The following is a 17,822-nucleotide window of genomic DNA, read 5'->3' as shown; positions in this document are numbered from 1 at the left end:
AGTTTGATTCTAGAAGGGGAACGTTAAATATAAAATAATTTGGGTAGAGTGTAGGGGCAGATTCATGTCATATTGTCTTCAGGAGATTTTATTAACTATTTACTTAGTTTAGTCTGATCAATGGAACAATTCTCATCCTTAACAATGGGCTAAAATATTGGGTAATTACTGTGCTAGTCAGCAAGAACACTACTGTTATTCCCCACACTTATTTTAATATTCCACTAATCACATATTTGAAATCTGATATGACTACAGTGCATTCGGACTGTATTCAAATCTACACACAATAGCGCATAATGACAAAGCAAAAACAGGTTAGACATTTTTTTGCCAAATGTATTAAAAACTGAAATATCACATTTACATAAGTATTCAGACCCTTTACTCAGTACTTTGTTGAAGCACCTTTGGCAGCGAATACAACCTTGAGTCTTCTTGGGTATGACGCTACAAGCTTGGCACACCTGTATTTGGGGAGATTCTTCCATTTGTCTCTGCAGATCCTCTCAAGCTCTGTCAGGTTGGATGGGAGCATTGCTGCACAGCTATTTTCAGGTCTCTCCAGAGATGTTCGATCGGGCTCTGGTTGGGCCACTCAAGGACATTCAGAGACTTGTCCCGAAGCCACTCCTGTGTTGTCTTGGCTGTGTGTTTAGGGTCGTTGTCCTGTTGGAAGGTGAACATTCGCCCCAGTTTGAGGTTCTGTGTGCTCTAGAGCAGGTTTTCATCAATGATCTCTCCGTACTTTGCTCTGTTCATCTTTCCCTCAATCCTGACTAGTCTCCCAGTTCCTGCCTCTAAAAAACATGATGCTGCCACCACCATGGTGCCAAGGATGGTGCCAAGTTTCCTCCAGACGTGACGCTTGGCATTCAGGCGCTTGTCATTTTGTACCCTTCCCCAGATCTGTGCATTGACACACAAAGCTCTGAGGACAATTCCTTCAACCTCATGGCTTGGTTTTTGCTCTGACATGCACTGTCAACTGTGGGACCTTATATAGACAGGTGTGTGCCTTTCCAAATCATGTCCAATCAATTGAATTTACCACAGGTAGACTCCAATCAAGTTGTAGAAACATCTCAAGGATTATCAATAGAAACAGGATGCACCTGAGCTACATTTTGAGTCTCATATCAAAAGGTCTGAATACTTATGTAAATAAGGTATTTCTGTTTTTTTTTTTTTTATTAATATAATTTAGCAAAAATTTCTAAAAACCTGTTTTCACTTTGTCATTATTGTGTGTAGATTGATGAGGGGAAAAAATGAATTTAACCATTTTTAGAATAAGGCTGTATTGTAACAAAATGTGGAAAAAGTCAAGGGGTCTGAATACTTTCCGAATGCACTGTACTTGTGTCTTTGAAAATTAATTAGGCTATGTATTTTTGCAGCCGTTCATGGACAGTTTTGAATAAGATAAGTCATACAAATAAGCATTGGATATTAAAGGCTCCAGCAATCAAATATCATTTTTTGACATTTTAGTATTGTGCACATGCTAGACAGAGATGGTAGGGGGACTCACAACTCATAAACACATAATGTTTTGTCTATGTAGAGTAAGATGATGGCAAGGATCTTTAAACCATCTGAATATATATATTCATTAGATATTTCTTGAAGGTTGGGTGAAATTAATTGTTATAATATGAACATTTTCAAACATCCAGCACTTGGGAAACATAGATCAGGGATGGCCAACCCTTCTGGAGAGCAAGCAGGATTTTCTTCCATCCGTATTTTAAAGAGAGAGTTCACCCAAATGACAAAATGTAAAATCTTGGTGTCCTTACCTTGAAAGCAGTCTATGGACAAGCAAACTGTAATCTATGATGTGGTTACCCACTGCCATCAATATAAAAATGTCCTGTGCAGAGACTTGGCGTAGTGGTAACACTCCCCGGCACGTGTCACATACAACCTGAGAACAGGGATCAATCCCTACTTGCAAACGTCTCACTGTTTCTAGCATTTTGCCTGTCTCCCTATCTCATTTCATTACTGTCTGAATAAAGTGTCAAACCACCTAAAAAAGATGTAAAAAAAAAAATATTAGCCTACTTTACATTTCATCACCCAAAAGCCTAAAAGTAACAAAGTCGTTGAATATTGGGTGTTCATTTAATGTTCAAAGCCTCCTGAATACACGTTTTCCCACACTGGTCATAGGCCTTAGCCATGTAAAAATACGTAGAATTGTAGGAAATGAGCTTTAAAACAGTAAAATCTTCCTGGGGGAGGACCCCCAGGCCCCATCTAGGGATTGTGTCTGGGGGCAATGAAATTCACATGGTAAACCTCACTCCAAGCTTTCTTCAAAAGTTGGCAGCCCTGACTTTGATATAGCACAGAACTGTAGGCCTACAATGTGAACTGAAAATACTTCCCGTAATGTACTTTTGTGACATAAAGGATAGCCTTTGCCTAAGAAATGAAAAAGATGTATATGTTTTATAACTAGTTTGATGTTGGTGTAAAGTTACTTTAGTTTAATGGTCCAATGTCAAATTCCATTTTATACAAGCCAAATGTATGGGTGGACAAACTCAATCATATTTTATTGTGCCCCGAGGCTGCAGAAATTGCAAGTGTTTATCATGTGCTGTTAATAGGAAGAGAATACTAACTGTACACTACAGTATGTGATTGTGGTTTTAAAAGGGTTACTTGGACCTGACCTGTATATATCAGTAAATTTAGCAAGACTTTGAGGGGGGCATTTATAATGATCATTGTCTGAACAGATGATACGATGTGAAAATGGTGGATCTAGGCTAGCTAAATCCATTAACAGGCTGTTTAATTTATTCAGTAGGAAACATTGGAACAAATTGGAGTATTGCTTTTTAGTAAACATTTCTGATTGACCACATGAGAATGACAGTGAAACAGGTTCATAATTATTTTTGACTGGAAATGGGCGATTTTGCATGCAGTTCATAATCTGGCCTTTAGATGCCCATGTAGCAGCATCATTGTAGCTGAGAACAGCTAGCTAACGCGTATCACAAATATCCACAAACCCTGGGGCTGCTTTTCACAAGTTAGCTAGTTAAAGACTAGCTTTATTGACAAAATATGCAGAAGTATGAAAAGCTTGAAAAGATTGGAGAGGGTAAGTGTCTGTTTCTTTCCCAGGATTTCTCTTGCTGAGAATGTTGCCCGTTAGCATTGCTATGACTGCTACTAGCTAATAGTTAATGTTAGCAGGCATCATATCCGTAATTTTAAATGACAAGTCATTGCTAAGTGACACTTTTGATAGTGTTTATATATTTGGTAGTATTTACTAACGTTAGCAGCAAGCATAAGTTACAACGACAACATTTAGTTAACGTTACCTACATTACTAGTAGCTAGTTGTCTGACGCGTTAGCTTGTGTGCTAACAAAATATAGCTAGTTAGCGAGAAATATGTTGACGTATCTATAAAAATATGTAACCTAAGTTATTATATTCGTCGGCATCTAGTTAAATTCGTTGAAGTCAACGGCTAGTTAGCTTTTCATTATTCTATGTAAATAATGAAACTAGTTAGCCCAGTCCTGAGCAAGTTAGCTAGCTACCTTGCTAATTAACACAACCCATTCAGTCACGTTAGCTAGCGAACGTTGTGATTTCTTTCTCCAGGTACATATGGAACTGTTTTCAAAGCAAAAAACAGAGAAACGCATGAAATCGTGGCTTTGAAAAGAGTGAGATTGGATGACGACGATGAGGTAGGAATTTTTTAGACTACAAATACAGCTACTTTAGCTTGCTGTCCAACTGGTTAGCATATTTTTTGATGGCTCAATTTGGTTGCTGCTGTACGCTAGGGCGTATTCATAAAGCAGATTCTGTTGCAAAACGTTTCACACTCACAGAATCAAGCCCGAAGAGAGCTCCCACTGCAGGTGTGAAATGTTTACTGGTTTGTTTGATAGGACTCGAGTTTTCAAATGACACCACTTTGTCACCTGCTTACGACTGCAAGTGTTTTTACAGTGGCATGGAGGGACCTACCTGAAATTAGGACCTAACTAAAATGATTGTTTTAGCAGCTGTTTGGCTAATGATTACACCCCTTGATTCTTGTAGGGGGTCCCAAGTTCTGCCCTGCGAGAAATTTGCCTCCTGAAAGAACTGAAGCATAAAAACATTGTGAGGTAGGTCTGAAGAAATGTGTCATTCTGAAAATACATAGCTAGCTAAATGTATTCATGTCATAGCATAGTTAGACCGGCCTGACTCAGTAACTAGTAGTTACTTTTCAATAGTGTTATAATTAGCATTAGATTAAATATCTAGCTATGCAAAGAGTTTAATTGACATTTCATTTTGTTTTCCCTAGGTTGCATGATGTTCTGCACAGTGACAAGAAGTTAACATTGGTGTTTGAATTTTGTGATCAGGTGAGTGTTGCGTTGTTGCCAGATGTATGCAGATTACATTATTGTATAAAGAGGAGTTTGTAGTTATGACAATTTACCAATAGACTTGACTGACCATTTTAAAGTAAATGTGACCGCAGGTTCAACTATAAGGGTTTTGTACTTTTCACCAGTTTGATATGATGAGAAGAAATGTAATGTTGCTGATAGAACTTGTGACTTTTACAACCACAGGATCTAAAGAAGTATTTTGACAGCTGCAATGGAGACCTAGATCCAGAAACGGTCAAGGTGAGTCATTGCTATTCGGTCCTGGCACAATTACTGTGTAACCGACAATTATGGATTCTGGCAGGGGGAGATTTTCCGCACAACACTGTTCATCAAGTTATAACGTGGTAGTTGCTTGCTGGACCTTGGCAATCTGTGAATGTTAACTAGCGAACTAACTACTATCTGTGAACTAATGTTTTCTCTATGTGGTTAATTTTCAGAATGAGAGAAATAGGTGAAAATGAGGCGTTGCTTGTTAAACAAGTGGATTCAGGGATCAAGTGTAGCTGGAGCTGGGGCCTGGCTTATTATGCTAGATGTCAATAGAAGTGAAAGAAACGCCACGCACTTTCCCTCTTTCAATAAATTGGATAAAAAGGGGTATGTCACTGGTGTACTCGCTGCCTGAAAGAGATTATGCCAACAAAGGGTATCATGCTCTGCTGGCACATTGTAGAACTGATGTCCACAGGCAGAAGGTGTACAGTGTAATAATGTGCAGTGTAGCCCAAAGGTATTGCTTTTGTTGTGTTGAACTTGACAGTAACACTTGTGTGACTGGGGGGGGGCACTATAATAGAGCAAACAGAATGCCTGTTTGTTTCATTCTATTTCTACTTTTAACCCTAGGATGCAGAGTAAACATGGCGCCCCAAGAATGCATATGCCGGGTCAAAATGACCCCATAATGTAATATCTGTTTTATTTATATGGATCTAAAATATTATCCTTCGATGATAATTTTGTTTGAAATGTTTTTAGTCGCTCTTCAACAGTTTGATACACATTTCAATGATAATATATTATGAAAATTCATAACAGCTATTGAAAATATTAGCATATTTTTCTTACAATCAATCTTACAAAGTTTCACATTCAACCTTTTAGTGTGAAGAACAAAATACAGTGGCTTGTGAAAGTATTCCTCCCCCTTGGCATTTTTCCTATTTTGTTGCCTTACAACCTGGAATTATAATTGATTTATTTGGGTGTTTTGTATCATTTGATTTACACATGCCTACCACTTTGAAGATGCAAAATATTTTTTATTGTGAAACAAGCAAGAAATAACACAAAAAAACAGAGCTTGAGCGTACATAACTTTTCACCCCCCCCCAAAGTCAGTACTTTGTAGAGCCACCTTTTGCAGCAATTACAGCTGCAAGTCTCTTGTGGTTTTCTCTATAAGCTTGGCACATCTAGCCACTGGGATTGTTGCCCATTCTTCAAGGCAAAACTGCTCCAGCTCCTTCAAGTTGGATGGGTTCTGCTGGTGTACAGCAATCTTTAAGTCATACTACAGATTCTCAATTGGATTGTCTGGGATTTGACTAGGTCATTCCAAGACATTTAAATGTTTCCCCTTAAACCACTCAAGTGTTGCTTTAGAAGTATGCTTAGGGTCATTGTCCTGCTGGAAGGTGAACCTCCATCCCAGTCTCAAATCTCTGGAAGACTGAAACATGTTCCCTCAAGAATTTCCCTGTATTTAGCGACATCCATCATTCAATTCTGACCAGTTTCCCAGTCCCTGCCGATGGGGGAAAAACATCCCCACAGCATGATGCTGCCACCATCATGCTTCACTGTGGGGATGGTGTTCTCGGGCTGATGAGAGGTGTTGGGTTTGTGCCAAACACAGCTTTTCCATGATGGCCAAAAAGCTACATTTTAGTCTCATCTGACCAGAGTACCTACTTCCATATGTTTGGGAAGTCTCCCACATGCCTTTTGGCGAACACCAAATGTGTTTGCTTATTTGTTTTCTTTAAGCAATGGCTTTTTTCTGGCTGCTCTTCCGTGAAGCCCAACTCTGGAGTATACGGCTTAAAGTGGTCCTATGGACAGATTCTCCAATCTCCGCTGTGGAGCTTTGCAGCTCATTCAGGGTTGTCTTTGGTCTCTTCGTTGCCTCTCTGGTTAATGCCCTCCTTGCTTGGTCCGTGAGTTTTGGTGGGCGGCCCTCTCTTGGCAGGTTTGTTGTGGTGCCATATTCTTTCCATTTTTTAATAATGGATTTAATGGATTTTAATGCTCTGTGGGATGTTCAAAGTTTCTGATATTTTTTTATATCCCAACCCTGATCTGTACTTCTCCACAACTTTGTCCCTGACCTGTTGGGAGAGCTCCTTGGTCTTCATGGTGCCGCTTTCTTGGTGTTGCCCCTTGCTTACTGGTGTTGCAGACTCTGGGGCTTTTCAGAACAGGTGTGTGTGTGTGTGTGTACTGAGATCATGTGACACTTAAGATTGCACACAGGTGGACTTTATTTCTACTTCTACATTTGCACACACTGTACAAAGATTTTTATTTTGTGTTATTGACTGTTCGATTGTTGTTATTTTTGTCGCACTGCTTTGCTTTATCTTGGCCAGGTCGCAGTTGTAAATTAGAACTTGTTTCCAACTGGCCTATCTGGTTATATATATATATATATCCCCTAAATAAGATCTGGTGCAACCAATTACCTTCAGAAGTCACATAATTAGTAAAAAAAAAATATATATATATTTTTTTTTACTAATTATGTGACTTCTGAAGGTAATTGGTTGCACCAGATCTTATTTAGGGGCTTCATAGCAAAGGGGGTGAATACATGTGCGCACACCACTTTTTTTTTGTTGTTGTTGAATTTCTTGAAAGAATTTTTTTTTTTTAATTTCACTTCACCAATTTGGACTATTTTGTGTATGTCCATTACATTAAATCCAAATAAAAATCAATTTAAATTACAGGTTGTAATGCAACAAAATAGGAAAAACGCCAAGGGGAATGAATACTTTTGCAAGGCACTGTAAAACCACCTTAAACATGTTTTATAATATTTCAAAACATTTATTTGAAAATCCAAAGTTCATCATCAATGTAAATGACAAGACTAACAATTGTGAATTCAGAAAACATGAACACTAAAAGGAACAAAGTGTGTGTGTGTGTGTGTGTGTGTGTGTGTGTGTGTGTGATGTTTACTTATGCTGCCTTAGTCCATGCATTTGTTACAAACCACAAGCATGTGACTGCTCTTTGCAGACGGGTGTGTTGCACTGAGAACACCAGCAGCTGACTTTTCTATCCTTTTGCGTTTGGGCAGAGCTGGCACCTCTTCCTCTTCTGGTCCTGGCTGCTCTGAGTGGTGGTAGCATGGCTCTCTTTCATCACACCATAAATATTTGATTAATTACTTAGATTTTATTGTTGTAGCAAAAAGAAAGGTCAGTTTGATGAGTGCAATGCAGTGATTTCCATAGGAAATACATACAGGTCATATTTGACCCACATGAAAACTTGGGGTAGTGATGCAAAAAAAACTATTTTTACTTCAATAAGAAATTAAAAAACAAAACTAGGGTGTTAGAACATTAAAGACACATTATTTAAGGAATTCCTGGAATATTAGATTACATTTTTGGGGATCAATACAGCCACAACAAAAAACATGACCCGGCATATGCATCCTAGGGTTAGGATGTTTTTTTCCCCCCAAATGCAATATTTAGTTGTGTGTGTGGTCACAAGCATTCTATTATAAAGGCTGTCATGGCTAACTGCAATATTAGTGTTTTTTTTTTTTCAAGACTTGAGTGTAATTTGCAGTGAAGTCTAGGCAACAAATAACATTGGATTGCTTTCCTTATAGTTTTTAGTTGGATTAGGTTCACATTAACCACTTTTTATTTTACACACAGAGACTGATCATGTAGATCATATTCTTTGTTGTTGAATTGGTTAATCTGCATTTCCCCTAGAAGGGATTTTTTTGATTGTTGATTTTGCAATCGCAAAATTATAACTCAGAAGAATACCTCCAGTGACTCTCATTGATAGTGAGAATACTGTAGTATTACTGCCTTGTGTTTCTGTATCTCTGTGCTTAACTCAGTCTTCTCCTACTTTCTGTATGTGCAGTCATTCATGTACCAGCTGTTGAAGGGGCTTGCCTTCTGCCACAGTCGGAATGTTCTCCATAGAGACCTGAAGCCACAGAACCTTCTCATCAACAGGGTAAGTCAGTGGAATGTTGACTGTTTTTAATTTCTACTTCTTGAAAATCCTAAAGTACACATTGTACTTTGGGGCGCCAGCGTAGCCTAGTGGTTAGAGCGCTGGACTAGTAACCGAAAGGTTGCAAGATCGAATCCCCGAGCTGACAAGGTACAAATCTGTCGTTCTGCCCCTGAACAAGGCAGTCAACCCACTGTTCCTAGGCCGTCTTAACTGACTTGCCTAGTTAAATAAAGGTAAAATAAAAAAAAATGTGCTGTATACTGTATGTCTGTCTTAGCTGAAACAGAAATGTTGTTGCTTAGTTAGTGAGAAAAGTATTTCCCTTTTTAAATAAACTACAATGATTTGATTATTTTAGAATGGGGAATTGAAGCTGGCTGACTTTGGCTTGGCTCGAGCCTTTGGAATCCCAGTGAGATGTTACTCAGCAGAGGTGGGATATTGATTACATGTTTTATATGCAATTACATGATTAATTGGGATACTGGCAAACAATTACTGGCCTAACTTACTGGTGACACTCAAGCTTCTCTCTTTCTGAAGGTTGTGACGTTGTGGTATAGACCCCCAGATGTGCTCTTCGGTGCTAAGCTTTATTCTACCTCCATTGACATGTGGTCTGCTGGATGCATATTTGCAGGTATGTGTAACGTCAAGGTCAAAATTGAGACGCAAATTCAAGGGGATGATCTTACCGTCTGTTCATACCTGTATTTATAACGCTCAAATAAGTTGGGGCCTCTGCAGACCTGCCAACTTGCACACATGTTGCTGTGTACCAAGCACGTAATTTGAAGTCAAAGTATGCTGATATGGAAAAACGACCCGAAAATACACAAAAAGAGGCATCTCGTTGGCACGTTGTGGTTTTTGACTCAGCCGTCTGAAGATGGAGCAGAGCCAATCAGAGGACTCAGTCGAGGAGAAAAAACAGAGAGGAAGAGGCTAATGGACAATTTTTGGAAATAATCTCTAGCCCTCTGCTCCTGTAATTGTAGTACTATTTTCCTCCCTCGAGCTGGATGGCATCTCTCCACTTCGCATACCACTGCTGTATGAGGAAAAGGGTAGAAAAAATTGTGAAGTTGAACAAACTGTTTGCCAAATACATGGACTAACAAATTGTATAAGTTAGGCAAGCACATAACCAATATTATTTTGTTGTTAGTGCTTTTAACTAAGGCGTCTTTATAACAAAGGTATTTGGCTACAAAGTTTAGTCAACTATGCGAGAACACTTTGTAGCCCCCACTTGCTTTGATCTCCCCAACGGTAGTAGGCACGAGTGCATTGACAAGCAAGGAAACGTTCAGGAAGTTCTGTGCACGTCGCTGCATGGATGGAAACAGACATGGCAGAGAGCTGTTCCGCTAATACCATCCTTCACAGGTTATGTTGGACTGTGAAAGTTTAGTAGGTCTATGTTAATGAATCAGTTCTTAATTGACCTTTGATATACAGTACCAGTCAACTTTGGACACACCTACTCATTTATTTGACTATTTTCTGCATTGTAGAATAATAGAAGACATCAAAACTATGAAATAACACCTATGGAATCATGTATTAATCAAAAAAGTGTTTAACAATTCAAAATATATTTTAGATTCTTCAAAGTAGCCACCCTTTGCCTTGACAGCTTTGCACACTCTTGGCATTCTCTCAACCAGCTTAATGAGGTAGTCACCTGGAATGCATTTCAATTAACAGGTTTGCCTTGTTAATTTGTGGAATTTCTTTCCTTAATGTGTTTGAGCCAATCAGTTGTGTTTGTGACGAGGTAGGGTTGGTATACAGAAGATAGCCCTACTGGGTAAAAGACCAAGTCCATATTATGGCAAGAACAGCTCAAATAAGCAAAGAGAAATGACAGTCTATCGTTACTTTAAGACATCAAGGTCAGTCAATCCGGAAACTTTCAAGAACTTTGAAAGTTTCTTCAAGTGCAGTTGTTAAAACCGTCAAGCGCTATGATAAAACTGGCTCTCATGAGGACCACCACAGGAAGGAAGACCCAAAGTCAGCTCTGCTGCAGAGGATAAGTTAATTAGAGTTAACTGCACCTCAGATTGAAGGCCAAGTAAATGCTTCACAGAGTTCAACTAAGAGACACATCTCAACATCAACTGTTCAGATGTGACTGCGTCAATCAGACCTTCATGTTAGAATTGCTGCAAAAAAAACACTCCAAAAGGACACCAATAAGAAGATACTTTTTTTTTAGGGGGTGGATAAGCTTTAATATTGCGGCTAGATTGATTGAAGCAACAATGTAATTGTCTGCATAATTTCCAGTCCCCTATATATACACTACCATTCAGAAGTTTGAGATAAGTTTGGGACTAAGCTTGGGACTTAGAAATGTCCTTGTTTAAAAAAACAAAAACACTTTTTTTTGGTCCATTTAAAATAACATAAAATTGATCAGAAATACAGTGTAGATATTTGAGCCTGTAATCGAACCCACAAATGCTAGTTCCTGATACTCAACTAGTCTAAATAAGGCCAGTTTTTATAACAGTTTTCAGCTGTGCTAACATAATTGCGAAAGGGTTTTCTAATGATCAATTAGCATTTTAAAATGATACACTTGGATTAGCTAACACAACGTGCCTTTGGAACACAGGAGTGATGGTTTCTGATAATGGGCCTCTGTACGCCTATGTAGATATTCCATTAAAAATCAGCCGTTTCCAGCTACAACAGTCATTTACAACATTAGCAAGGTCTATACTGTATTTCTGATCAATTTGATGTTATTGGACAAAAATGTGCTTTTCTTTCAAAAACAAGGACATGTCTAAGTGACCCCAAGCTATTGAAAGGTAGTGTACCTACATACATGTTTTTTACAATATACCTTCCTTTATTATTCCCTGCAAACCCTACCACCCCTCCCCTAATTGAAGTAAACTACTAATCAATAACACCTGGCTTCTACTTCCAGCGTATACATACTATACACATTATACATACTATACACATTTTACAGACACAATCTATTTTACAATAGTTATATTTTGTTTTCAGTCCTGGCCTTCCTCTATTTGTGATGTCCATCCAGTTTGATTTCTATTTGCCATATATTTGTATCTGTGCTATTTCACAAAAGTTCTGAACCTATATACATTTTACAGACCCTGTATGTTTTACATTTGTTATTAGTCCCACCCTTCAGCTCCATTCAACCCCTCCCATCTATCCCTTCATTTCTATTTGCCATATATTTTTCAACTGTGCTGTGATGCTTCACAAAAGTACTGAACCTTTCTAATCTCAGTTTCTACAGATTGTAAATTAAAGAAATGTTTGCTAAATAATTATTATATTATTGATCGATTGACTATGACTTATCCAATTACCTAGTATTGCATATCTGCTGCACTTGCTCTACGGAAATGTTGCAATTCATCAGCCATCCCTGGACTTGTTACCCAAAACAAGCTACATAAGGACAGTACCAAAATAAGTTATCTAATGACTCTGCTTCCTCGCAGCAAAATCTGCAGAGCTGGGAATATTGTATCCCCATATATATATATATATGTATATATATATACATTCTATTGGTTTCAATAATGTTGTATAATAATTTAAACAGGAAAAATCAAAGTTTTGAATCTGGCGTCATTTTGCGTGTCAATTCATAAACAGTGTGCCATGGAATCGGTACATCGTAAATCTCTTCCCAACGATTTTGCAATTGCTTGGGCCAAGAAACCCGAGCAATGGACATTAGAACGATGTAAATCTGTCCTTTTGGTCTGAGATTTTTGTTTCCAACAGCCATGTCTTTGTGAGACGCAGAGTAGGTGAATGGATGATCTCTGCATGTGTGGTTCCTACCGTGAAGCATGGAGGTGGTGTGATGGTGTGGGGCTGCTTTGCTGGTGACACTGTGATTTATTTAGAATTCAAGGCACGCTTAACCAGCATGGCTACCACAGAATTCTGCAGCGATACGCCATCCCATCTCGTTTGCGCTTAGTGGGACTATCATTTGATTCAACAGGACAATAACCCAAAACACACCTCCATGCTGTGTAAGGGCTATTTGACCAAGAAGGAGAGTGATGGAGAGCTGCATCAGATGACCTGGCCTCCACAATCACCCGACCTCAACCCAATTGAGATGGTTTGGGATGAGTTTTACCACAGAGTGAAGGAAAAGCAGCCAACAAGTGCTCAGCATATGTGGGAACTCCTTTTGAGACTGTTGGAGAAGCATTCCAGTTGAAGCTGGTTGAGAGAATGCCAAGCGTGTGCAAAGCTGTCATATATTTTGATTTGTTTAATACTTTTTTGGTTACTTCATGATTCCATATGTGTTATTTCATAGTTTTGATGTCTTCACTATTATTCTACAATATAGTAAAAATGAAGAAAAACCCTTGAATGAGTATGTGTGTTCACACTTTTGACTGTGAACACACACACATCACAGTATGCTGCTAATGATGTGGTAATAGCCCAGTCAGTTCACAATGACAAGGCATGTTGAATGAATGGTATTAGTCAGACCTAACTTGATGGATGAGGTCAAGGGATGGAGACCTGAAATAAGCTCATATAGGCCTAGTTCAGTTGGTTCATATTCCAAATAGCCTACAGTAAGCCAGACTACTACATTGCATCCAGTAATTGAATTCATTTCGAATTTTGTCCCCAAACAAAATGAAGAAGCCACTTCGCATTTTCACAAGACCATCTATATAAATACACCTATTAATTAGAATAATCATTACCCCTAAATTTAACCTAGAAAAAAGGTGAGCGTCATTGAGACCCCAATTTAATTTAGGATCAAATACTAGACCAGTGTTTCCAAACTTCAGTCCTCTTTTGTGTTGTAGCCCCGGACAAACACACCAGATTCAACTAAAATTAAAATGTGTATTGTTGGTGGTACGCAAGGACTGGAGTTGGGAAATAGTATTTGACTAGACAACTGTGTTGGCTACATTGTTTGATATAACTTATGGCAGTTGTTTTTTTTGTTGTTTTTTTTACAGGTTTTTCAAAATGCTCTAACATCCTGACATTAACTTTTCTAGTGAGCTACTGAAGACCAGCCAATTCCCAAGTACCCATAATGGTCTATAGCTGGGCTCTCCAACCCTGTTCCTGGAGAGCTAGCCTCCTGTAGGTTTTCGTTTTGACCCCAGTTGTAACTAACCTGATTCAGTTTATCAACCAGCTAATTATTAGAATCAGGGGCACTAGATAAGGGTTGGAACGAAAACCTACAGAATGGTAGCTCTCCAGGGACAGGGTTGGAGAGCACTGGTCTATAACCTACCATTCATACTGGGATTCTTCTGCCAACATCATTATTAGGCTAAAAACAGGTGCATTTGCCTATGATTTGATCTGGGGGGTGTCACCCAATGGGTCCAATGCCGCGCTGAAGTGGTACTCATAAAAAATATTTAAGGTTGGCAGGTCTGCCTCCTGCCTTTTTTTGAATCTTCAATAACTTGTATCTTTAAAAAAAAATTTTTTAGAGTTGGCAAACGCTGGAAGGCCCCTTTTCCCAGGTAATGACGTCGACGACCAGCTGAAGAGGATCTTCAGATATCCTTTCAGGGATGTTTTAGATAGTTAACCACCAAGTTCAGCACACTGTCCATTTGTTGTGTGGTATGTAGAAACAAAACACAGGAACTAAAGTTGTTCCACTTTGTTGAGATTAATCTATTGTAATGACTAAACTTGACGAGTCCTATTTAGTGGTGAAAGTCATTCCTTAATGCTGTTGTGGCACATTGTTGGGTACACCAACTGAAGAACAGTGGCAGACAATGACAAAGCTCCCAGACTACAAGGTAGCCAAACCCACTCATTTTGTGAATTACAGTTGATCATATAGAAATTCATGTTTTCTACTGCCTGTTAGAAAAATGCGAATATATGATTTACAAGGTATGAGATTAATTGCAGTTTCCAGATCACAGATTCATCTCTAAGAGAAGGAACAAATATTTTCTGCGCTGCTGTTTGTTTACATCCGTTACCCTTATTGTTATTTTTGCCTACAGCCGTACCCCATGTATCCAGCCACGACCTCACTGGTGAATGTTGTCCCAAAACTCAGTAGCACAGGACGGGATCTGCTGCAGGTTAGTATTGCCCCCCCCCCCAAATGACCATTTATATTATTCAGTATACAATGTATTATCATGCTATAACATCCCTTGATGTTAACATCAATTTACAATCCAATGTCCTTCACTCTTCTATTGTATAGCTCTGAATTCATATGTTTGCACAAATAGATATGTGTAAACCCACACAAGTGGCATTAAAAGAACATGCATGTGTCTGGAGTTGTGTAGTTTGTAACTAGTTGACCGCTTAGCTGGGAATATCAACTTACCACCAGGTGGAGCCAGTGCAATGCTTTTCCCAAACATAACTTGAATCAAAGACAGTACATACAGTATGAACTTTATTTATTTAACTAGGCAAGTCAGTTAAGAACAAATTCTTATTTTGCAATGACGGCCTACCCTGGCCAAACCCTTCTCTAACCCAGACGACGCTGGGCCAATTGTGCGCCGCCGTATGGGACTCCCATGAAGATAGACTAAAACTGCTTCTCCAATAGAAATCCTCGAGCACACTTGTTGGCGATGTCATAGCGACGTTGGCTAACAAAGCTCACGTGTAGAGACACGCCATCAGGTCTGAACGGTCGGCTCTTGCCGAACTGCTCATGTGCAGGCTGTCAAATCAAAGGCACTAAAGTTGTTTTTGCCGAAAATGAAAATGTGTCAGTTGGACACTTTCATGAGGTTGGAGTAATAACATCTTAAACTAAAGACGTTGGCTCGAATCTAGGTTGTGCCTTTTTAGATTTGGAGAAAATTAACTAAGGAAGAATTTTGGACTTCTCAAACCCCAAACCCTGTTCTGTTTCACAAGCGTTCCCAGAAGTTTCGCGATGTTGCGCCTATGGGTTTAGAAACTGTGCTTGAATGCTCAAGAAATGTTGCGACTCAAATATGCGTTTGTACGGCATTCTCTTTTTTTTCTTCTTTTAGAATCTTTTGAAGTGTAATCCTGTCCAGAGGATCTCTGCAGAGGAGGCATTGCAGCACCCCTACTTTGCTGATTTCTGCCCACCGTAGATGAGATGCCAAAACACACGTCACTTAACTGAACCTCAGACATCGGAATCAATCCTCTTTCTCTCCATCTTCTCTACAGTACCTGTCTACCCTGACTCACTGCAAGACTCATCTTCCAGCAGCACCTGTTTTAACTAAGAGACTTCCCTTCAGTATATCCTGTTGTGCCTCCTAATGGAATTAAGTCCTTGTGAGCTCTGCAAGATTTTAGATTCTATTAGCAAGCATGTTTGTCTTCTCTTTGTCTGTTAAGCACATTAAGCGCACTGACATAGGAACATAACATGTAGCGATGAACAATTCTGGACCCGGAGAAACAGTGAATCCTTCTGAGCCAATAGCTGCACAGCAGAGTAAGCGGTTTGAACAATTGCATTAGTGTGCTGCATAATGTACTGGCAAAAGATTTCGTTATTTGGATACATTCTTCAAATAGTGTTTGTGCCACTGCTGTTAACTTGTCAATATTGCATTAATAGTTTATGATAAGATTGGAGACAGTCTTCCTTGTCCTTCATCATAGTCTTAACCATTTTCCACTTACTTTAATAGGAGATTGTAAAACAGAAGGGGGGGGTTTATTTATATTCATCAGTTATTTCTCAGGCTCTCTATTTAGCTCTTTGTATTCATTTTTTTTGTGCACTTTGGGTAAATGGCATTTCCTTTTTTAATAGTTTAGATCTTGTCCGCGGTCAAGTAAAGTTGAACACAAAGGTGGGGTCAACACATGTATTATGAACAGTGGACCATACGTACCTGAGTAATTGCTTTTATTTTTTTAGTTTCATTTTGTAACTTTCTACCATCTTTACTCATTGACCTGATGTCTTATAGCTTAATGAAAGTGAAGTGAGAGCGGAGGAAATCTGTTGATACTATATTACTACGTAACGATTGTTTTGCACCACTGACTTTAGCTGTGTTCACTCAGATGGATAACTTAATTTTGGCAAGGAACTAGTAAGTTTTGCAGTGTTATTTTACTCCAGATAGTCGCAACTTATCCCACGAAAGCCAGCATTTTTAACTCTTTGAGGTTGCTGTCAAGTACCAAAACTTTGGTTTTGATCAATAGGGAAAATATTTCATTTTGATGTAAGAAAAAAATAATAGAATGCATGTATTTATTGATAATTGAATGTCTGCTTATGTGTGCATTTAGTCTCTCTTTTTTTTATATATATACAACACATTACCTTTCATGAGTTGCAATGTTCTCCTTATTAAAATAATGAAATGTGTGACACTTAGTTCTTAATGCTTTGGCGGTGTGTGTGTTTGCATCCGAGTTGAGTTGGGACATCACAAGATTCCATTATCACATGTAAAGACAAGCAAATCCCGTGCTTATTTTAGAAAAGAGTACTGTAGAATATTAGTTCAAATATGACATGATTTTAAGCTTTATTTAGAATGACGAGTGAATTTTGCACTTTCCTATTATCATAGTTTTATTGTAGGACTTGGGTTAAGTATTTAGACAATTGCTGTCAGTCAGTGGTCTCTAAATTTCAAAACACGACAGCTCAATAAAGTGGACTCAAAAGTTGTTTCTTGTTCTGCTTTTTTTGTTGTGGGGAAAATGATTTACAATTTGCCCATTATTTTCTGTTAAAGTCGAAACCGAGCCCTGTCAATATCAGAGCTGGGGCACGGTGGAGAAGATGTCCAAAGTGGAAAGCCTTTGTTGCAACCTTTTGCCCTATGCACCAGCAGGCGCAACAGGGATGAGTGAGTTTCAGTTAAGCTGTTACCATGGTTCACGACCAATGATTTTTAAAGTTACCTTTAGCACCAAATATTATTGCCAAGACCCCAGTTACACAACCGGTCCAAGTAGTTGAAGGAAGCCATATGGAGGGAGGCATTGAAAATATCACGTGTTGTGTAGGGGTAGATGATCTGATCTACATTGATTAACCGATGCACCAAACAATGTTGATTACATTTCCAGATAATCCGTCACGTTTCACGTAAGATTGAGAACGTTACACTTGATAAAGAGAGGGTATTAAGTATTTAATGACTA

At 38.7% G+C, this 17,822-nt stretch overlaps 1 protein-coding gene across 1 annotated transcript; it reads left to right on the top strand.

Moving 5' to 3' along the window:
- Window positions 1–1,244: 1,244 nt before the first annotated feature.
- On the top strand, window positions 1,245–17,342 carry LOC106599847 (cyclin-dependent-like kinase 5). The gene is made up of 12 exons (XM_014191189.2): window positions 1,245–3,124; window positions 3,640–3,728; window positions 4,090–4,157; window positions 4,343–4,403; window positions 4,617–4,673; window positions 8,562–8,657; window positions 9,019–9,093; window positions 9,204–9,300; window positions 14,165–14,234; window positions 14,425–14,485; window positions 14,699–14,779; window positions 15,704–17,342. Exons 1-12 carry the CDS (start codon window positions 3,088–3,090, stop codon window positions 15,788–15,790), a joined length of 879 nt encoding a protein of 292 aa, XP_014046664.1. The 5' UTR covers window positions 1,245–3,087; the 3' UTR covers window positions 15,791–17,342.
- Window positions 17,343–17,822: the final 480 nt, after the last annotated feature.

This window comes from Salmo salar, chromosome ssa03, assembly GCF_905237065.1.
Source record: "Salmo salar chromosome ssa03, Ssal_v3.1, whole genome shotgun sequence".
In the NCBI taxonomy this organism is placed as follows: domain Eukaryota; kingdom Metazoa; phylum Chordata; class Actinopteri; order Salmoniformes; family Salmonidae; genus Salmo; species Salmo salar.
The sequence above is the reverse complement of the archived record's forward strand: the minus strand, read 5'-3'. Positions and strand labels throughout refer to the sequence as shown.

Coding starts and splice junctions, on each gene's coding strand:
- LOC106599847 (XM_014191189.2), top strand. CDS start 3,088: ATGCAGAAGTATGAAAAGCTTGAAAAGATTGGAGAGG. Junction 9,094..9,203: donor TGAGATGTTACTCAGCAGAG/GTGGGATATTGA, acceptor CTCTTTCTGAAG/GTTGTGACGTTGTGGTATAG. Junction 14,235..14,424: donor CAGCTGAAGAGGATCTTCAG/ATATCCTTTCAG, acceptor CTGTTGTGGCAC/ATTGTTGGGTACACCAACTG.